The 23,634-nt window shown below is 42.0% G+C and overlaps 1 protein-coding gene across 2 annotated transcripts in view; it reads left to right on the plus strand.

The window, feature by feature from the left end:
- Positions 1-20,579, plus strand: part of LOC139339273 (microtubule-associated protein 4-like) — a 108,698-nt gene extending 88,119 nt beyond the window's left edge. For both annotated transcript variants that reach the window (XM_070974806.1, XM_070974807.1), the window contains 8 exons: positions 435-494; positions 989-1,245; positions 6,306-6,365; positions 13,770-13,862; positions 15,819-15,900; positions 16,004-16,113; positions 16,378-16,570; positions 18,168-20,579. In XM_070974806.1, coding sequence (XP_070830907.1) covers positions 435-494; positions 989-1,245; positions 6,306-6,365; positions 13,770-13,862; positions 15,819-15,900; positions 16,004-16,113; positions 16,378-16,570; positions 18,168-18,172 — 860 coding nt within the window. In that variant the 3' untranslated portion in view covers positions 18,173-20,579. The remainder of the gene's footprint in view (positions 1-434; positions 495-988; positions 1,246-6,305; positions 6,366-13,769; positions 13,863-15,818; positions 15,901-16,003; positions 16,114-16,377; positions 16,571-18,167) is intronic.
- Positions 20,580-23,634: the final 3,055 nt, after the last annotated feature.

Consider the following 23,634-nt stretch of genomic DNA (forward strand, 5'->3'; position numbering starts at 1 on the left):
CAACAGCACACATGTTGGTTTCTCTGTCTCTGTTTTGGTCTCCACAAACTCCTGAGAAAAATATCGCTGCCAAAACTTAGCTAGCTGTTCCGTGACCAGGTAGTGGCTAACTTTGTCTGCTTACATCTTTGTATTGAGCAGGTAGTGTACAGTGGGTTTCGTTTACTCAATACAAGGAGCTAAAAGCTACAAAAACCTACGTCATTGTTAATATAAAACATTTTATCAGTGAAGCTTTAATATGCTCTGTTAAATTGCTTGCAAAGTAATGCCGGAGCATATTAAGCTGCTTTGTTTACAATCTAAACATATGGCTGCACTTTATTTCAGACTGCAAAACAACATCTTGCTGCCTATGGTCAACCCTGTGATACACCGATAAAGGCTACCTCAGTTATGTGTTTAAGTTCGTGTGATGTATTCTTTGCTTTCAGCCAACAAAAATGACAAGACTGAGAACAAGACAGGAGAGCCCAAGAAACCCAAGACTACAGGTAACAAACCAAGAGATAAGAAAAGAAAGTTCAGTGACTTTGCATTTCTATATTGTTCTGTTGGAGTGTCACTAACTGGTCTGGCAGAAGTTTGCCTTGATTCAAAAATTAGCTGGGGGTGATCAGTTTGGGGTTATGGCTTAATCCATACACTGCTGTGCAGATTTAGGGGACATCAAATGTAGCGTTATGTTAATGCCCCATTACACAAAATAACCACAACATGTCTAATGTGTTGCATTAGACTACAGCATGATATGCTGATCAGTGCCAATACCTCAGTGATGAATACTCAGGCCACAAGCTCCCCATCTTCCCTCTTTACTATACACAGCTGGTTTCCTTGATTATGACTAACGAGATGACGGGCTTGTACATATATATAAACCCTATAATACTTATTCACAAGTGCAATAGATGTTGTTTTGATGTCCAGAATTCCCAAAAAAGATCAACACTTAATTTCTGTTACTGGTTTTTTGCTTTCTCTGTAGCCCGTCCTCGGCCGGCCTCCACCGCCACTCCTGCTACCCCGGCTGCCTCCACCAATGGTGAAAACAGCTCCACTCACCGCCGCAGGGTCATCACCAAACCCCCCGTGCCCAAGCAGACCCCATTGGAGAAGAAGCCGCCAGTGCCGCGCGCTCCTCGAACCCCCCGACCCATCAACGCTCCGACACCTGACCTTAAAAACGTCCGCTCCAAGATCGGGTCCATTGACAACATCAAGTATCAGCCTGGTGGAGGAAAGGTAGGAAAACAGATAGAATGAGAAAGGTTGTAAGGTATGAATAATTCAGAGCAGTGATGTACCTGTCAAGATTCTCGAAATGCTACAGGATGATTTTCTTGTATCAATAAATGATTTTGGTTTGTAATTCAAATATGTGCTGTACATCATAATGTTATGCAAACATGTTTAGCATATTTTACTCAGAGGGAGTCCTCTACGGTGGGACCAGTCTGGCTGTCAGAATATATGTTAATCAACTGAAATTGAAAAGTTAACTCCTATTTGAATCTCAGCTTATCCTGATAGATTTAATTCTTAATGCACTGCAAAGTTAATCAAATCACTATTTTATAATCACCGCTAATTATAATTATCGGACAAAGTGGCAGCGGCTGAATTGTGTGATTAGCTATAAGACACATAAATGAGTCAGAAAAAGGTCTTAAAAGCCGCACTGGACACAACCGTGTCTGAGCAGGAATCCATGGAGGTTTTAAAAGGCCTAAACTAAAACAAATCAAAGACAGTAACAGATTGTGTGTTTACTGTGTCAAAGTAAAATGATTTTATTTAACTTTTTGTCTTAAATAACTGAATTCATGATTTTTTCATTGTGGCATGACTTTTCCGTTATATATTAAAATAAAATTGTAACGCAGAAAGCAAACTGAAGAGGTGTAATGCAATTCACTGTTGGAGCAGATGATAACCAGCTTCATGATGCTGCTAACGAGAATCACCAATGTTAGTTTTAATGAAGCAAGTAACCCAGCATTAGTTTATCATCCTCCATTAAATCAGTCACTGGAAGATAAAACTAGCTAGCGAACAGATTAGACTGATCAGCATGGTCGTCAACACCAAGAATTCTATCCAAAAGATCCCTTTAAGCCTATATGCTGCCCTCTACTGGACAACACTGAATACAATACACTTCATCCCATCATTTTGTGTTGACATCAGACTGAAAAACAATTCATTCAGTTATCAAAGACAAAAAGATAGAAACCGTCCTTTAACATGTGTTTTCAATTTCATTGTGACACAGTAAATGTATACATAAAAAAGAAATACATACTTTATTAGAATGTGTTTGGTATTTTGCTCTCCATTATCTTGCATTATCGCTTTCCAAAATCTAGATTTTCACAATTTACACTAAAATAGGCATCAATTAGGTATGGAAATGTATGCACACAGTGTGTGGCACTTGAGTGCCATCATATCACTGTCCCACACATAGCTGCTTGTCTATGCCTTGACTCACAAGCTCCTCACAGAAAGCATTGGCCAGTGCTTCTTCACTACAGTCCGTCATATTGTTGGTACTGATTACTCTTTAATAATTCCTCTGAACATAGTGGACGAACACAGCAAGCTGTTCTGTCTTTGATGTGTCTTTTTTTATAGAAAAGACTCTTTACCCAATGATGATAGTCTTTTTTATTCATTCTGATTCCAGTCATTGCATGCATGTATTATTCTAATTGACTGTATGCACAATATGTACTCATTCGGGTGTATTTGTCTATATTTTCCTATTTGAAAACAGACCTCTGACAGGTTCATAATATGGCCATCAGTGAGTGTGAGTGTCGGTGAATGAACTTGTTTATTCCTCCATGATTTTCGACAGTGTGCTAGGGACACATTTTGCAGAGCTGCTTTAAATAAGTGCCCGGCAGCCTATGCAAATGATATCCATGATTACGGGTGTTTTCTTCTGGTAACGGATGAATTCAAACATGTTACTGAAGGCTAAAATCAGCTTTTCTTTAGTTTATGTAAAGTTTAAACAATTGTCATATTTTCGTCATCACTGATTAGTTCTGTGACATCTTTTTGTCAGTAGATTTTGCTGAAACAACACCCCCGTCCTAGTTTGGATGTGAAATACGCTGGCGTAGTAGAGACAGGAAGCCAAAACCAAGAGGGAAAAAGATAGATTTTCAGATTTCGCTATCTAAGTGTGGATGTAGTCTTGATCTCTCACCAGACAGTCCTGCGAGTCTCATTTCATTCTGTCAGAATGTGCAAGCATCAGATGCTTTATTGACAAATAGGACAGACTCTGCATTCATGAAACAGGTTCAAGATGTCTTGCTTGGTTGACAAAATAGCCAGATGGCTTTCCCACAAACATTTACAAACGAAGTTTAACACCAAATTCATCTAATAGCATGGGCATTCATAATTAATTTTAAAAGTCATTTCACTGTCTCACATTTAAATCTAACAAATTGTGGCAGATTCTCTGAGAGTAACGTGGCTTATGTTTCTGTAGGAAATCATCACTGGTCGTGGGGCAGTGCTGACTGATGTGGAAATAGATTTCATGAAGCCTTGTGAATGTGGTCCTTAGATCCCCATAAATCTGTAACAACAATGTCAGTGTGTCTGAGCCTGATAACTAAAACCAACAGAAGATCACTGCATGCTCTGCCGTCGAGTCTCTACTGATTTTCTACTGGATTCAGGCATATTTGCAGCACTCGCTACTCACTCCTGTACTATGTAAGGCAGCAGTGGTGACACATGTACCAGGGGATGAGATTGGGGTGGACTGACAACAGGAATTAACATTTGTACTGAGTTCAAGGAGGAGAAGGGATATGACACCAGCTTACCAACATTCAAGTGGTAAACACACACATCCTCAGCACCTCATTTGAAAAAGGTGCAGTCTCTTACCATTACAAAATCATGTGTGACTCAGGAATACCTCACTGCTGCACTGCAGACACTGAGTGTTTTCGAGGTCATTATCATTGCATGCCAACTGAAGATACGGGAGCTATCTGCCTCTATTTGTCTTTCTGTTTCCCTGTTCTAGCTTCTCTCATCCATCTGCTCTTTAATCATCTTTCTTTCATCATGCAGAATTATCATTGTTTACCATTTCCTGATGCTGGCGTGCAGACTTTGCTTCCGTCACTCCCGGGTACACCTGTCTTAGGGTATCTCAGGGTCCCCTGCCACCTGCTGTAACACACATAGAGTGGCATTTACAAAACAGTGCAATGATCCTTCTATTCCCCCTTGATAAGGGTGCGCAGCACAACATGGACTGACATGGCTCAGACACCTGGTTGTGTTTGTGACAGTGAGTCTGTGGGAAAGATTTGTGCCTTTGCTTTGAATCACAATCATCTGCTCTCCGTCTGCCCTGATTTTTGGTATAATGTATCGTCATCCTGTTTCTGTCTTCGTTTCAACAGTTGTTTAACCTAAAGTTATGCCTACCGACACCTATACAACTCATTAATTCATGTATCATCTTCATTTTCATTTAAAAATGTTGATAGATTTATTTTTGGAAATTTGGAGTGCGGCAGGCCAGCTGTTGCCCCCCGCTTCCAGTCTTTATGCTGGGCTAAGCTAAACATCTCCTGGCTCTGGCTTATGCCAGCCTACATGTAAGAGTGCTATTGATCTTCTCATCTAAAAGTCATACCAAGAATGACACAAATAAACAACACAAAAAAATTTAACAAACAGTGTGTTCGTTTCCTTCAGAGTTGCTGCTCCGTGTCCTGTTATTTGGACGATTATCCTTCTGTCCAGGACTTTTCCCTGTGTTTGTATATTTTCATGTTTCTCTCTTAAGATACAAATATAATTTGTGTCATTTCTGCCTGTCAGAACTGCTTCATTTGAAACTGTTCCGCTTTTATATCTTGATGTAAATATATAAGATGCACAGTACCTTTATATGCTCTAAAATTGGTGCATTTTCATTTTTTGCTTCAATATCTCCCCGTCACATCTGACCATATTCCATTAACCTTCTCCTGTGTGTTCACACTGTAGAGCTACCTAACACAGGTATGGCAGGAGCTGGCTGAGCAAACAGGGTTTGCAAATCATTTATGATTTGTCATACCCTGCACAGATGCCATCTTCCCCATATTTATCCAGGGAAACAGCATGCGTGCTCCTTTTTAGCAACACCCTGTTTCATATTCACAGTCAGCCCTCTCTTCTTGATCCTGTATCATTTAGACATGATCACAAGGCCAATTAAAGTCAGATCAGTGTCGAGAGGGACCTGTAGTTACCTCTACAAATGCTTCTGTGAAATTGAACTAACCTCATATTTCCTGGACACAACAGAAGAGCAGTCAACGGGGAAATGTTGCAGAGTCTCTGACTGTCAGCATCAAACTGTAATTTGTGGGCACTATTCACTCTTTCAGGCTGATGCTCTGTCTTTTGCAGGAGCAGGTCCGGTCCTGCTGTGCCGTCTCCCTTCCCTTTCAAAGATATGCTCCTGCTCTTTTTGTCAGTCTGTCAGAGTGAAGCCACTTTACGCACACAACACATCCCCACCCTGCATCACAATAAGTGCCACTGACTCATTCAGTCCCCAGTGATATAAATACTGATTTTTCTGTTAGGTATTTTCATATTTTTCATTCAACAGGAGCTTATTGGTCTAACAAGCTTTCCGTCTTCAGTATCCAGGAATTGGGCTTGTGTCATTGAACAATATTACATACTCCAGTAATGTGATATTTGATGTGTTGTTTACTGATTGTTGTTGTAACTCTTCATACACTATTTTTTATGTTAATATTTGATTGGCTCTTGTCAGTAACACAGGGCAAACTATGTTATATTCGTAGTAGTCTACTGTAATGCATTGTCATGTGAAAAGTGCCATTTTCCATCTGATACAGTACATGTGATTGACAGTCCTACAAACAAATCTACACATATCTGTTCATTATCCTCCCATTTGATTAACCCAGAAATAAATCTAACATCTAATTGGTGCAGCTGCAATCAATTATGTCAGATTATTCATACACCCACACATTTGTCTCGTGAATCTGATTATAAAGTTTGGTTCAGTTTGCTTCTTTTTGATCCATGCTGTTATTTTCCATATTTTTGATTGGCTGCACTGACCCATACATTCACCTGATTGGTGCAGCTGCTAATCCAGACATTCAGCCACCCCCCTCCATTTAGTCAGCTCTCATGTCCCCACCCCTCCACTTACTCTTCCACCCCGTTGTGTTGAGGCGTGTGATTGGTTGGAGGTTGTATTGACCAGGGGGTGCTTGTCTCCCCAGGTCTCCTCCACCCCGAATACCAAGGCATCAGACCCCTCCACCCCTGCCGCCAAGGCCAGAGTGAGTCCCTACCATCTACACCCTCACACACAAGTACATCCTCTCACCTTCTATTTGGATTCACCACATACACCGCCCATCTGTATCCACCCAGCACACACCGCACCTTTGCTGTATACCTGTTAAAACTACATGAAGAAGGAAGTAAATGTCAGTCCACACTGAAGTTTCCACTTTATTTCATTAAGACTGTTATTACCAAACAGTTTCCTTGAAAGCAGACTGCAAGGAACATTTTCATATGATCTAATAAATCTAAATAATGTACAGAATTTAGTGAATATTATGCTAAATACCCTTAGCTGAACAGTGGCCATTGTGGCCAAAAGTAGCAATTACAGGAGGCTGGCAGTTTCGCCGCCTTTCCTCCAGTCATCATCATTAGAGGACCTGACTGAGAGGTAGCCATAAGGTAGCTGTCCTAGTGGGCAACTGCACAAAGAACATTTTTCCCATAGACATCCATCATGACAGTGATGTCTGAAAAACTGTCGGCAGGACATCTCAAACTGTAAACAAGGTAACTCATTACTCACTGTATTATACATTTCTAAAACAAAGGTTTCATATTTGTTCAACATTTCCAGAGCCTTGACAATGTAAAGATTTTGGGTAAAGCCAGCAGGGCCAGGGGAAGAGGCTGCACAAGAAAGAATCACACAAAGAACATTTTTCTGGTGTATGTAGTCAATGAGAAATTTTCATCGTTTTGGAGTGTCTATTTAGCTCTTACAATACATTTATGGGCAAAAGTAAGAAAACACAAACGTGTCTTTATTTTTTTCTTGTGTTATAATCTGTTATATGTTATGGTAACAGTGGCAGAAAATGATTCAAAGTAACTAAACTGTGGAAGTAAAATGAAAATATACAGTACATGTATTTCACTGGTTTTTAAAAGCTTCTGTACAAGGTGCATCAGTCAGTGTCTGTCTTGAACATTAAAACATATCACACTACACAAGGAATACCACAGCTCTCATGCACCAAATACTGCTGCTAATACAAAAATGAATGTGAAAACAGCCAAGTAAAAATTTTAAAGCCGCAGTGTCATGAGGCATTCATCTCTGAGCTCCTAACACTGCACTGCTTGTACTGCACCACCCTGAGAGAAAAAGCTCTACGCTCAGCGAAACAGAGACTCAGTTTATCTCAGCAGCACCTCCAGCTTGCTGACCCTTTCTATCATACGCAACAAACAGTTTTTGTGGATGGGAAGCCAGTGATGGACCATGTCCTTGTTGCTGCCCAAGTGACAAAAAGGGGGAAATACCACACAAAAAAAAGAACTATGGCTAAAAAAACAGGTTTTGCTACCACAGACTCTGAGACGTACCTCTCCTCTTGTATTTACAAAGAGCCTCTTGTGTGTTCTGCAGCAGATAATTTCATATCAGTGAAGTCAATGTAAACCCCATGATTTCTTCTTATTTACCCTAACATTTAACATGCACTGAGCTTCATGTAGTGTTCAATACATCAACCAGACTACAGACACTAACTTCACCAGTATTATCATTCACACTTCTACATATCCTGACTTTCCTAAGGACACTCCAGTGGGGACTGACAACCATTTTGCACCAAGATGTTACTCCTTTTACAAAATAAAATTGAATTATGGTGCAGTTACTCATTCCTAGGTATGTCCTTTTTGGCTTGAGCACCAGTGAACATTGATTTTAGTGCAACTGAAGACTTCTCCAGGGTGACGTCAGTGCATAACACACAAATGGCCTCTACGTGCACGCACAACTGTAAACCCTCACAATCGTGTCATGACTGATGTCACACAGTCTCACTGGCTGTATGTGGCTTCTTAGTTTGTTGGTCTGTGCTTCCATGAAGTCAAACACTTTTTCTTTTAACTCCTCCTCCTAAAACATAGCAATGACAAAGGAAGCTGGCATATTATAGAAATCAGAATCCGAAAAAGCTTTATTGCCAAGTACAATTTTACACATACAAGGAATTTGTTTTGGTGATGGTGGTGCATGACAAATTTTCTAAAAATAAACTATTAAAAAGTAAAAAAAATATGACATATAAATATATATATACACAAGTCTGTTTTTTCAGCAGTAAAGCTGGCAGTGATACAGTAATGAGAACAAGGAAATCCAAACTGAGCGTTAATGTAGTGCATAGAATTATGGCAATGTTAATGTGACAAGTAGAGGCAGAGGTGGAGTGTGAAGATTGTTCTGGGCCTTGTTGATAAGGCTGACAGCAGATGGAAAAAAACTGTTCTTGTGGCGTGAGGTTTTGGTCCTGATGGACCGCAGCCTCCTGCCAGAGGGGAGTGACTCGAAGAGTTTGTGTCCGGGGTGGGAGGGATCAGCCACAATCTTTCCTGCACGCCTCAGGGTCCTGGAGGCGTACAGGTCCTGGAGAGATGGGAGATTGCAGTTAGTCACCTTCTCTGCAGTCCGAATGACGTGCTGCAGTCTGCCCTTGTCCTTGGCGGTGGCAGCAGCGTACCAGATGGTGATGGAGGAGGTGAGGATGGACTCAATGATGGCTGTGTAGAAGTGCACCATCATTGTCTTTGGCAGATTGAATTTCTTCAGCTGCTGTAGGAAGTACATCCTCTGCTGTGCTTTCCTGATGAGGGAGCTGATGTTTGGCTCCCACTTGAGGTCCTGGGAGATGATATTTCCACAGTGTCAATAGTGGAGTCACAGAGGGTGATGGGGGCAGGTAAGGCTGAGTTTTTCCTAGGTTTCCCAGGTTGTTCTGGTTGCACCAGGTCACCAGATGGTCAACCTCCCACCTGTAGGCGGACTCGTCACCATCACAGATGAGTCAGATGAGGGTGGTGTCGTCCGCAAACTTCAGGAGCTTGACAGACTGGTGACTGGAGGTGCAGCTGTTCGTATACAGGGAGAAGAGCAGAGGAGAAAGAACGCAGCCCTGGGGGGATCCGGTGCTGATGGTCTTTGAGTCAGAGACGTGTTTCCCCAGCTTCACGGACTGCTTCCTGTCAGACGGGAAGTCTGTAATCCACCTGCAGGTGGAGTCAGGCATGTTCAGCTGGGAGAGCTTGTCCTGAAGCAGAGTTGGGATGATGGTGTTAAAGGCAGAGCTGAAATCCACAAACAGGATCCTGGCGTAGGTTCCTGTGGAGTCCAGGTGCTGGAGGATGAGGTGGAGGACCAAGTTGACCGCGTCGTCTACAGACCTGTTGGCTCTGTAGGCAAACTGCAGGGGGTCCAGGAGAGGGTCGGTGATGTCCTTGAGGTGTGAGAGTACAAGGCGCTCAAAGGACTTCATGACCACAGAGATCAGGGTGACGGATCTGAAGTTAAGTCCTGTGGTCCTTGGCTTCTTGGGAACAGGGATAGTTGAAGACTTGAGCAGGCTGGCACATGACATGTCTCCAGTGAGATGTTAAAAATGTCTGGGAACACTGGAGACAACTGATCAGCACAGTGCTTCAAGGAGGATGGGGAGACAGAATCTGGTCCAGCTGCTTTCCGGGGGTTCTGTCTCCTGAAGAGTTTGTTGACGTCCCTCTCATGGATGGAGTCGTCACTAAGGTGGGTGGGTGGGGGGGGGGACCCTTTAAGGTGGGAATTGGTGGAGGTGACGAGCTGTTGGGAGGTGTCGTGGGGGATGGTTGCTGGACTGTCCCTTTGTCTTTCAAAGCGGCAGTAGAACTCGTTCAGGTCGTTGGCTAGGCGTCAGTCGTTGATGGAGTGGGGGTCTTTAGGCTTGTAGTTGGTGATCTGTCTGAGCCCTTTCCAGACAGAAGCAGAGTCATTAGCTGAGAAGTGGTGTTGGAGCTTCTCAGAGTACAGTCGTTTAGCCTCTTTCACCACCTTGCTAAACTTGTACTTCACCTCTTTGAATCTGTCTTTGTCCCCTCTCCTGAAGGCCTCTTTCTTTGCCAACCTTAGCTGTCTGAGTTTGGCGGTGAACCAGGGTTTGTCATTGCTGTAACTCACAGTGGTGCAAGATGGAACACAGCAGTCCTCACAGAAGCTGATGTAGGACGTCATAGCCTCTGTGTTCTCATGCAGACTGTTGGTAGCAGTCCTGAACACATCCCAGTCAGTGGAGTCCAAACACGCCTGGAGATCCTCCACAGCCTCACTGGTCCACTTCCTTGATGTCCTTACTACAGGTTTGAAGAGCTTTAGTCTCTGCCTGTACACAGGAATCAGGTGGACCATGACGTGGTCAGAGTGGCCCATTACAGCACGGGGGGATGGCGTGATAAGCATCCCTGACAGTGGTGTAACTGTGATCCAGAATATTCTCCTCTCTGGTTGGGCATTTAATAAACTGTCTGTATTTAGGGAGTTTGTGAGTGAGGTTACCTTTGTTAAAGTCACCAAGCACAATAACTAAAGAGTTCGGGTTGGTCCGCTCCACACACATTATCTGGTCTGCGAGCGCGCGCCGTGCGTCCTGCACATTGGCCTGCGGCGGGATGTAAACGCCGACCAGAATGAATGAGGCAAACTCACGGGGAGAATAAAAAGGCTTACAGTTAATGGTAAAAGATTCCAGGTCAGGAGAACAGTGCTGCTGGATCACTGTCACGTTGTTGCACCAACCACTGTTGATGTAGAAACAGATTCCTCCACCTTTAGTTTTGCCGGAAAGTTCCATGTCTCTGTCTGCACGGAGGAGTTGGAAGCCTGCCAGCTGCAGCGCAGAGTCCGGTATTAATCCAAACAGCCATGTCTCCGTGAAGCACAAAACCGCAGATGAAGAAAAGTCCCTGTTTTTACCCAGCAGCAGTTGCAATTCCTCCAGTTTGTTGGGCAGTGAACGCACGTTAGAGAGAAATATTCCAGGTAACGCTGTGTGTAGTCCACACTGGCGAAGACGCACGAGCGCACCAGCCCATTTTCCTTGCCTCCAGCATTTCGCTGCGTGAGCAAAGGTGAGCACACCTTTGACCAGGATGTCCAAATTTTCCAATGTTGGGAGCAGAAAATTAGGAAATAAATCCTCTGGCATTGTCACCCTGATGTTCATGAGCTCTTCTCTGGTGAAAGAGCTACAGGTACCGTCGCAGAAAACAAAGTTAAAACACAAAACAAAGCAAAACAATGTGCACCGACACACCTAGGCAGCCGTCCGCGGCGCCATCTTGAAACAGACCAACAGAAATTGGAAGCAAGTACCAGAAACAGGTAATACATAAATGCCATTCCTGAAAGTGTCAACAAATAAACAATAAGCTTCTCCTGCTTTGGTTTACTTGTTGTTTGTAAGTTGCAGGTTTGTCCACTGCACCCAGTACATTGCTGGCTTGTCAGTACTGCAGGAGTACATATCAGTGGTTGCAGACAGATGTGCACAGAAGAAGAGTGCATGACGCACATAGACATGGAAGGTGTCCTGAAAAGGAGCTAACCAGTGAACGACGGTGTGTCTTTGGCTGGAAACTTTCAGTCTTGTGACACTCAATGAAATAAGGTCACCTTTCCTTGGCCTTCACTTAGTTACTTTTCTTCACTTGCAGTAGTATGGGGGAACATTTTCAGCATCTTGCAGTGCTTTAGAAGCATTCCTCACAGAAATGAAGGGGACATGATGAGTCACAATGTTGCAGCTACTACAGATGTAGTGAAATCATTTAGGATGTTTACAATGAGAAAATAGTGAGAGGGAAATTTTATAGTCTGTTTGTGTGTGTGTGTGTGTGTGTGTGTGTGTGTGTGTGTGTGTGTGTGTGTGTGTGTGTGTGTGTGTGTGTGTGTGTGTGTGTGTGCGCGCGCGCATGCATGCATTATGCGCATGTGTGCTAACTGCTGAGTGAGTCATCCTGGTGCCACCTGCGTCATCATGCCAATTTCATCCAAGAGAAAGAGACTAAGAGAGAGACAGGAGAATGGAGGAAGGCGTCTCACGTCTGCTGCAGGGCTTGTTACAATACAAACACAGAGGCACTGAAACTGATTTCACAGAGGAGAAAAATATCATCCACAGGTCTCTGATTGCTGCATGCTGACTTTTCATTGTAACATTGTAACGTAAAGCAATTGATCAAAGGGAGCATATACTGGAAAATGCCTATAAAAATAAAGGAGTGTTCTGACTGTTTTTCCATAGGAAAGTAAAACTTAAAAGTCATGGGACACAGTCGTGCTGTCAGTGTATCGCAGTTAAATATCTTCTTGTTGGCAAATTAAAGAGGAAACAGGCAAAGAAGGTGCCAGCCTGTAGTCTGTTAGTCTGCCTAATGTCCAGTTTCTGCAATAAAGCTGATGAACTGCAAGCTGACTTCAGAGACACAGGCTTCTCATGACATGACTGAGATGTGGACTTGGATCTGGATCCAGAACCTTCTGGTTCATGCTTAAGATCTTCCTACTATGAAAACCGACAAACCCCAATTCACATTTATGTCCATTGCAGTGGCACTGCTGAACTTCAAGTCATTTTAATCCTGCTGGTCACTTAATTTGTACCTTTTATATTTATTATATTTTTGGTGTCATTCTAAACCTGAGATGACTTCATTAAATTACTCACTCATTCATTTATGTTGTGTTGTGTTAATGCTTCCCCTTTGGTTTCTGGCTCTTTTTGGTGTCCATGTGATATAACGCTTGCTGTGAAATGATCTTATCCTGCTTGTAGACAAAGTTGAAAGTTGAAATATCAAAGAGATGGCATTCAATACATGTCACATGAATGATTTTGGTCATCTCCTCATGTTTACATTGGCCAATGGACCAAATCCCTGAGTATCCTGGCTAACCCAACCATGCAACATGTACTAAGAATTTGTGCCATGTTTCTTAGAACTGAGGGACTGGCTGCAGGGCAGAACAACAGGCTGATAAAAGCTAAAAGGAACATCTTTTATCTCCATACTGCTGTATTAACTGCTTGCAGTTGCTTTTTTGCTTAGAACAGCACGTGTTAACACGAAATCACTGACTGTCCTGTGTAATATTGTTGCATGTGCTCCTGTGTCCTCTTCCAGTGTTTGTTTTGTGCTTGATCAGTTTTGTTTAATGCTTTTTATGGAAGCACTCTGTTGTTATTCAGTCAGCATCCTCATCTTTTGGTACGTCAGCATTGATGATTGTAAGAATTCACTAACTTTTCCTGTAAGAAAAAGTTGCACCCTCATTGTGCATCACAAAACCATTTCTACAGTGCGTGCCATGTTTTAGCTTATCACATGCTACAGACAATCACTGAACACATGTAGAGGAGGAATCATTTGATTTGAATGGCAGAATCTCTTCCATAATTCCAGAGCAAAGCTGCTCTGTTTCCTGTTCACTTAAGCTGCCAGCTGATCTGCTCTTCTCTGCTGCTCTTGTCTGTCTGCCTGTCATACCTTTATTTTTTTTCTTTCTTTCTTCTTTCTTTTCCCTCTCTGTCTCCTCACTCCCTTGCTTGTCTGTGTGTCTGCCTGCCTGTCTTTAGGTTCAGATAGTGCACAAAAAGCTGGACTTCAGCCATGTCACGTCTCGCTGTGGCTCCAAGGACAATATCAAACATGTCCCTGGAGGTGGCAATGTAAGTACTGCTGGAGCTGGAGGCAGACTGTGTTAGGGTGGATGCATATCATGGTTATGCTAATTTAGCCTCATTCTGGCTGTCATACTCAAAATCTAGATTCATTGGGTATCTCCTTTTTGTTTCAGCAACAAAAAGACCTGATTTGTCACCAACGAATGACAGAGGAATTTGGATGCACCTTATAGTTCTTCCATCTGATTGAGCTGCACTCACGAACAGAAACAGTAGTGATGGTTCAGTGATATAATATGGCCCTTACTTAACTATTAACACGGGCTAAATCAAGCCACTATTCTTCACAGTTTGCCTTTGTTTAAGTAAACATGAGAAGATCTGATACTTATTGGAAGGACATTAAATCAGTCTGACTGTGCATTGTCAGCAGTGAGAATCCATCAGGGGCTTGAAGTTCAACCACAACAATACAAGAAACCCGTACATGAAAGGGCTATCATTGTCAGAGTATCTAAGAATGAACGCACTGTGACTGGCACATTTATAATCCCCCTCTTCTTGCATTCTGGATTGATTTCACATTACGTGAAGTGACCACAGGTCCTTCCACCTTTCCAGATGTTGTGTCCATCTGTTCCAAACACCTGCTGCACTATCCATCTCTGGGCTGCTCTCACAATCACCACTTTGGTGTCTCAGATCAATTAGAGGAAATGCAAAAGGTTTTGGGAAACAGCTAATGTGTGAGTAGTGGCATCAAATAAAGCTATAGGCTGGACCAGTCACACATACACACAATATCAGAAGCTGTTCAGTCTTGTGGACCCTTAAAACTATACCTTTAGAGTCCTTTCATTGGTTTAACCCATAGCTAACAGAAATGCATTGCTAAATGTATGATACTAAAATGGAAACAAAACATTTTGAACAGAGATTGCATCTTTTACACATTACAAAAAAATACATATTGATATGGCATGATCTTATGAAAGACATTCCTCTGCAAATCTAATCTCATTATGTTCAAGTGTTTCATCATACTACAATATAAGTCAGATTCCCCATGACTGGTCCCATCAAGAACTCTCAACTGTTGTACTATTATTGTTTTTTAGATAGGTGTTGGTGTTTTACCTGTAAGTATAAAACAAGCATGTTCCTCATGATGTAATCAGGTACAAACCAATACAGTACCATAAGGTATTAATACTACATCACAAAGGAACTGTACAAATCTCATGTGAGTGTACTGTAGTAGGATTAACACATTAGAAAGTTGCACAAATATGTTACAAAAATGAGCTGGTGTTTCCTAAAATGACATAATGAATATTGAAATTAGCTGATAAGAATTAAACATATTTGTGTTTACATTATTAAATCAGCTAGCTAATATGTTAACCTGTCAAGCATCCTTTAATGAGGGAGAGCTCTAATGTCAACCAGGCAATCAGCACTAATCAAGGTTTGCTAACACAAGTTTAACAGCACTGATGGTCTTCCTGTCTGTCATCAAGTATGATTGATCTTATCACATACTTTCAGGCAGGTCACCGGGTCTTAAATCCGTCACTGTCAGCTGCTATCAGACTAATCAGGATTATTCCATGTGATCCTGAAGTCACACTCTCATGATGTGATGACGGTGTAATAATTGCCTTCTCCTCTCCTCCAATTACAGCCCACCCCAATTTAGCTGCCTAAAGGGAGCACCATTTACCAGCCTAACAAAACAAGAGGGCACCTTCAGTAAGAATAAAACGGGTCAAAATAGGGAATCAAGCATTGGTACGGATTCCAGCATTTGCTGTGTTGTATCCATTCCATTGTACCAAATGTCATCCTGTCTGTAAATGCACCAGGTGCATGATAATGGAAGACAGTGATTTTCTAAAGTGGATCGAGTGGACGCTGACTGTAAAGATGCTTTGTATTAGATGTGGCATCTTTATGAGTTAGTAAAAAGAGGCTACATGATATATCTCTGCTCTTCCCCAGGTGCAGATCCTGAACAAGAAGGTCGATGTCAGCAAGGTGACGTCCAAATGTGGCTCCAAGGACAACATCAAGCATAAGCCTGGTCAGTCTTACTTCTCTTCTCCTCTATTTTCCTCCCTTTTATACTTTACTCCTATATTTTATTCCATGCTGATCCCATACTATCATTTTCCTTTTGACCTCAGGTGGAGGTGATGTGAAGATTGAGTCCCATAAGCTAAACATTAAAGCTAAGTCTAAGGTTGGATCCATGGACAACATGGGGCCAGGCAATGGACAGACCAATGGACACAAGGTCAAACTTGAACACAGTCATTAATATTATCTGTTAATACACAGTTAACTTCTCTGGTTCTGCTGAGTCATTGTGCTTGTACCTGCCAACACCACTAGATGGTGTGGTAGCATGAGATAGTACACTATAAAAAAAACACAGTGTTCTTTGTGTGTGTGTGTGTGTGTGTGTGTGTGTGTGTGTGTGTGTGTGTGTGTGTGTGTGTGTGTGTGTGTGTGTGTGTGTGTGTGTCTGTCTGTCCTTGGTGTCTATATTTGGTTACAGGAGGAGAAAACAGAGGAGAAGACATCTTCACCCCCAAGTGGTGCTCCGACAACTGGACCAGCAGGCGTTGCTAAGGCAACAGCACCAGGGGGTGTTGCCAAGGAGAATGGGGTGAAGGAGCCCACACCTACTCCTTTTGGGGGAGACGGACTGAGGGAGCCCCTGAGCATAGACAAACGCATCACTGAGACAAGTGGGTGAACACAGACACACACAGCTGTCACTTTTAAAAGCACTGAAGTGCTTCTCTGAGATTGTGGCCAGCTGACCATTACTGATGTCAAGCTTTCCAGTCTTGCATGGCACATATGCATTTCAGAATAACGGTGGCTGATTTACAGCACAAAATTCTTAGTCAAACCATAGATTTGACCTTGATTTCAGATAGCAAACAAGCAATTAAACAAAAGCAGACTTCTATTTATGCCAACAACAGTGGATTTGATCAGCTGAAATGACAACCGGTGCTGGCAGATTTTATCAGCTGTGCCTAGCTAGTCTATGTTAATGCTAACACTAAAACTCCATGAGATGGTTGAAAACTCCTCGTGATATCTTAATGTTTTCAACTGACTTGTTTTTAAACAACAAGCCTGTTAAAGGTTCTCAAAAATGTACATAGTGGCTACATACATGATATCATGCTACATACTGAGGCTAAAGCTATGTCCAAGAGTCAGTAAAGGGGCAGCATTGTTCTTGTATTGTGTGGTAAAGGTAGTAAACCTAAGTATTACAGTGCAGTGTTATAGATAAAAATGTAATTGGTTATTTGTCCTAGCATAACCTTTGGATGATTCCTATCGAAAAACATATTTGGACAAGCAACATAGAGATTAGATGTATGGGGGCAATGAAATTTAACACCATCTAATGCACTTGGATGGAGTTGCTGAAGTGTAAACATCCCCAAACTAAAGACTAACATAGAGCTGCTCTTTGTTTCTCTAAACTGTGATATACTAGAACCTTGGCTCCAAGGTAGTCCTGTACATTTTTCTAATGTAACCTGTAACCCCATATAATAATATAGTTAGCTAATCTGGAAAGAACACTGCATCTTATGTTAGAACAGATAAACTCATTGTGTAATCCATTCCTTACACTTGTTTTGGTTTTGGAAATGTGAGGAAAAAAGGCACCACCTTCCAGACTCTTCAGACGCTGAGTATTGTTCTTGTTATGGCACCATGTACACAGCTCCAGCATGTGTGGACATCCAATGCTGGACATGTCTGGCATGCCTAGTTACCGTTGCTAAGCTATGATTGTACAATTGCAGGGGTTTTGCAAATGGTCAGTCAAACGAATTGGCAATAAATAAATAGAGACTGTGTGTGCATACATGCGTGTTTGTTGTCTGCTCTCTGCTACATGTATGATGGCATGGGATGGTAAAAATAGCAGACATATTGCTCCAAAATGAAATTATGAAGAGACCTACAGAGTAAAGATTAGCCAGTCTTAGTGGATAAATTCATATCTGGCATTGCAGCTGGCCTCCACACTCACTGAGTTCGAGGGACAACAGGCTTGCGCCACCGATGCGGTTGCCAAACTCAGCCTAATTGATGGATGGCTGTAGTGCTAATACAATAAAAAACGGGAATGTTTTATAATTTGGCCCATAATTCATATGAGCATACCCCAGACAGTGACAGCCTCAGAGACTGTCTGGTAAAGTTTTCCTCTTATGTATCTGCACCACTTTTCTCTCCTTGTCTCACCTTCTTTTCTCTTTTTCCATCAGTCACTTTCTCTTTTCTTAATCCAGTTTATTCCCTCCACAGATTGAGTCCCAGTGACCTGTAAATTTTGGTGGGACACGCATGGCGCTCGCCAACCTGCCAATCAACTGACCAACCAACCTACCACGGCGCAGTCACTTCCCTCTGCCCCGCCCTTCATCTCGCCCACCGCAGCACCAAACTGACCGATTGCCTCTCAGTGTTTCTCTGGGGTCTGCCTGCCAGCTTCCTGCTACCAACCCTGACCTTTGACCTCTCAACCCTCCCCGGGTTGACCTTTGGCCCTGCCTACCACAGAGAAGAGCACTTGGTGTTTGTCTGTGTTTCTCTACATGGGTTCCACCAGCTTCTTGACTGATAAAATTCCCTTGTAAGCACTGATTTAGAAGACTTCAACCTCAAACCCCAAATTTAACGACCCCAACACAATAAATCCACTTTAGTAGTCATATAATATTTCCTCACCCACCTCTACTGTTTTAACACATGTCATTATAGCGCTAACACCTCGCTCTCAAAACTTATATATGGTCTCTCTTACAGGCCTTCACAATTCAAAACCACTTCCAACCTTGTTAACAGACCTATGCTAAGACTACTAGACTTAGCTTCACTTCCATCCCCAGCCCATGTCCCTGACCGCACTAACCAGCTGAGAGCCTGCTACCAGCCAGCAGCAGAGCCTGTCAAGAGTACTGTCAAGTCTGCTTTAAATCAACTCATTCCAGCCTCCCAGCCAGCCAGCAATTATTTCCAAACCTACAGTATTTACAGCACTGCACGTTGTCTCATTATAGGTAATTCTACAGGTCACTCATCAAATGATATCTCCCATTACATCTCTTGGTATCATTGCACCAGTTTGTCTGCTCCAACTACATTACAGTAATGCTTCTTTATCACTGGACCATAAATGTCATGATGTTCATAATTAGAAGTGATCGGTGCAGAGGTCAAGGGCTTATACACAGTAGGGCAGAGGGGATTCAGTTGAAAAAGCAAGGAAACCGCTCTAAAGGAAGGAAATAGATCTAAAGATAGAGTTCAAAATCAGTGCAGAAAGTCAGTGGAGAAGCTTTTAGGATGTAAACAATTCCAGTGCTGTGCTTCAAGAAAAGATGCATTCATTGACAGTGACATCCAACAAAGCAAATGACTATTACTACAATTAGAAACATCATTTAATGATGTTATTAGTGCATGATAATCATCAAATAAGGTGGGTGGAAAGTGATCGTGGAGCTCTGTCACTTCTCTGGGTGGTCTTGGCTCAAAAAGGATTTGGCAGTGAACACAGGTACTGGATCTTGAAGCCAAGTCCTTTTTAAGTTAAGCTCACAGAATTTGACCTTGAAGGAGTCGCAGGAGTATTTAACCCTTTCTGATATCTCGTAAACCTTAAACTGCTAGCTGCTGCACCTTTTAACCTAGCGACATGAAAGCATTAATGCACAGTATACTGTATGTAGCACTTTTTTTATTGTAGACAGTGTCAACCACAATGTCAGAAGCTGCTGTATAAAGATCTGGTCTTTGCACTTAAAATGGCGAGAACCTAAGGCAGAATCAATGTTTTACTATGGCTAGGCAATGATCAGTGGTTTGACTCGCAAAGTAAAACTGCCAGTTTTTTGCATCAAGTTCAAGTTAGTGAAAACTGAGGCACTAATTTGCACCCTTAACCAATGGCAGGCTGTCCTAACTGTGTTGTTTTTTAAGGAATTGGAGAGCAGGGGAGTCCAAAACGTAGGAAGCTATCATAGCGTATTAGCTGTGTTACACAATCCACTCCCACTGCCCACTTCTGTTGGAGTATAAGCTGCTCCATGAAAGAGGATTGGTTGGCAGACAGTTTTGGCAATAGTCATTGTGCAAATATGTCTCTTAATAAATTGAACATATTCTCCAATTAGCAACAATGTGAACAAGCTTGTTGTCAATTAGCATGTTTGCTAGCTTGGAACAGCACAGTAGAGAGAAAACAGAAAAACCTCAGAGAGCTTGTTTTGATCTTAGCGACTAGCTACAGTAGTTTACCAACTAGATCTGTGATTAGTCCGTACGTCACCAAGCTACTAGAAACATATTTTGAGAAGACGCACAGATGAATTTCACCATGCCACTTTCTGGTGTGACCGGGCCTTAATTCACTACAACACAGTATTCTTTCTTCTTTATTTGGATCCCCATGAGCTTCCACAAAGCAGTTGGGAGTCTTCCTACAACACAATAGCTTGAAAATCTGTCAATAAATCAGGGTATACACAGGTCTGTAGAGTATATTACCCACCTCTGGGGATATTGAGTTTAACAGCACTACTTAATGTTACTTAACTGTTCACATTCTGCTCATGAAACTGAACCTGTAACAGTCCTGGTCACATGGTCTTAGCACAGTTCAGGGACCTCTGTGGACAGTACCGCAGCCCTGTTCAGTTTGAGCTGATGAAAGTTAAAAAAAAAAACAAAAACAATAAAAAACAAAGACAAAAAAAAGCAACCTAAACAACAGAATTGTTTCAGTGTAAGACTTACAAACCCTTAACCTTTATCACAGAATAAGCTCACATACCCATATGTCAGACCCTTTGTATGGCATGAAGTTTAGAGGCGCTGAAACCTCTTAGTCTTAATCTTCTCAATAAGACTATTTCTGTCACAGCACATGCAACCCTGTTGTCCTGCACCTTAACTCTTTGATTCCCACAGTGTGTAATCACCTTCCGCATATCCCACAGTGCCACTCATACAGCTAAAGACTCTGCTGAGAGGGACCCCGGCAGTCACCCTGAGTTGTGCCGAGCATTTACGGTTCACATGTGGCTATTAGAGACAGACAGACAGACAGCACCTTCCTTCTCTTGCGCATGTGGCACTTCCTGGTCATGTGGTTCACCCAAGTGGAGAGGGGATGGGGCTACAGAGCCACACCCTCTTAGTCCTCCCCCTAGCCAGTGCGTCTTGGAAACCTCTCCGTGAGACCTGCTAACTTTCGTCACACACAAACACACTGACACATAAGCACAGATATAGTATACAGGAAAGCACACACATGCTTGTTGGTGTGCATGCACACATACACACACACACAAACAGAAATCAGCACATATACACACATACAGTATGATACACACAAACAGAAATCAGCACCCTGAAATAAAAATGGCATGCTGTTCATACAAGCGTTTCTCTGTTCTAGAATGAAACCAACTCTTTATTGTGTTTTGGTGGTCTATGCTGATGTTGTTAAAACAATGATGAGCTGTGTTGGTGTGTTGTTCCTATCGTAGTCATTGTCGGACATTTTCATCATAGGCTCACTTCACCTTGCCTCTCCTCTATTTCCTCTACCTGTGTTTCACTCTAAGTCTCTGATAGCAATACAGTGATCTTGGTCGGGAACGTCTCCTGTTCCCCGTGCATACACGTGACATATAGACAGACATAGATGGACAGACACAGAGAACAACCACAGAGGTCAACACGGAGTTCAGAGGGGAACAAGTCCACTTGCAGGAAGAGCTGTCAGAGGGAATAATGTTACATTCATGGAAAGTTGGCATTTTCTTTGCAACCTTTTAACAATTTAATGATTTATTTAGAGACTGTCATGCAGATTGAAGAGCTACTTTCAAGCCACTTGAGGTGACAGCTGCACAATAGCAGATGATTGAGTTTCTAGTTATCTAGTGTCTTTGGCACATATTTTACTAAACACCTGTAGTGTAAATAGATGGAAGTGAATAGCTTTTCAAATGGCTTTTTTTCTTTTTTGTTTATTTTCTTGTTCTTTGTTTTGCATTGAACAAAAGAAAATAATGCAATTCTCAAAGGTTCAGAAGTTATTAAAATATTATTTTTGACACTGGACAGCAGGAACTGCCCAGCTCCAAAATCCCATGAATGCAGCAGTATTTCAGCAAGGCAGAACCAAGAACGGCCTGCAAATACTGTAGTTGGTACCATGATCCAGTGGTGCTTGAAGTTGTCTTTCCAGTGAACAGATCTGTAGAATAGAAATCCACATTTTAAGTGCTAAAAACATGAAAATGGTCATACTACTCTCAGAAAATCTGAATAAATGGTTGAAGAGAAATTAGCCTAAAGTTCTAGGTAACAGTATTTTTGCTCAGTCTCCACAATTGTTAAATGTCTTAAATGGTCTAGTTTGGAGACAAAAGGTTATTCATTTTTTTCAGCCTGTTTGTATCATTTTAGGAAATTACCTAAATTTAGTTTGGGCATTTTAGATTTTATTAGAACAACACTGTGATGTGACTATGATTTACAGACCAAAAGCATTGTTATGTGTCACACCAGTAAAATGAGTAGAAGCTGCCATCTTAATGGAGAAGGTCCTGTCTGCTCACTTTAATTCTATGCATCGTGCATTAAAGGCTAGGTTGGTCTAAAGCTATGAAAGATTAGTGACGTGTTTGTGAGGAGTTGCCGTAGTTGTCAGATGTGTGAAGTGTTACTACTGCATCCATCCTGTAGAGAGTGCTGCTTAGCCTCTGGAACACTGATAGTCTGGCTCTGAGACTTAACAAAGGCTGACTGAGAACCCTTACATCCCCAGAAGCTTCAGTAGAGTTGCATACTGTTCTCATTTAAACTAGCTTTGATGGCCAAACTATGTTACTGTGTCTGGAATAATAACTACTGTCAAAATCATATGAATTGTGTACAGTTCCCCTTAACTCTCAAAAATCTTGTGCACTTTGAACACAGTCTTGTTCATTTATTGATGCACTGACGTGATATAAAAGTTGCTTTACTGTATATTGGTAAAACATTGTCAACTGTGTACTGTACATGTGTGCTTTTGGGAGCAAAACAGTCTTGGTAGTTAGATAAAGTTATGATAATCAAACAAGTGATCAAATAGTCAACAATAAAGACTAGACATCTAAAAACAATGTATAAGTATATTTAATATTGTACTGTTCCCTCCAGATCATTCCCATGAGTTGCCTAAAAGCAAAACATGATACATATGTGTGGATCATATGTGAAAATGATAATGTGAATCTTTCTTCGGGAATAGAAGAACAAAGGGATGAAAGCACTTTGATGGGTGTAGACAGTGGTTTGTGTATATAAAATAGGAACAAGTTGTAGTCTTAATGTGTGTTGGAAGCTCAGTGTAGGAGTATGTTACCATATGACGGGATGACATTATGTTGTGTGTATCTTGGATCACACATCTGTGCCCCTTTATGTTGGTAGCGGATTTTAGTGGAACTTTGGTCATCAGTGTTGTACTATTGGCTATGATGGTTTAACACTCAACTCTCCAGTCTGCCCTCATGTTGTTTCCGTCAGCATTCATTGGATATTACTGTCTGACCAAGCTACAAAGTCGCATTTCAAGTGGGAAAGTTTCTGTTTATGATCTGTTAATGAACCTTACTGAACTTTGAAGAGCTTATTCGATATGTCTTGAGAGGACTAGCACTAGCACTAGAACGTTTTGTCATGATTGAATTTCACTCCTTTAGCATGCAGT

Source organism: Chaetodon trifascialis, chromosome 11 (assembly GCF_039877785.1).
Source record: "Chaetodon trifascialis isolate fChaTrf1 chromosome 11, fChaTrf1.hap1, whole genome shotgun sequence".
In the NCBI taxonomy this organism is placed as follows: domain Eukaryota; kingdom Metazoa; phylum Chordata; class Actinopteri; order Chaetodontiformes; family Chaetodontidae; genus Chaetodon; species Chaetodon trifascialis.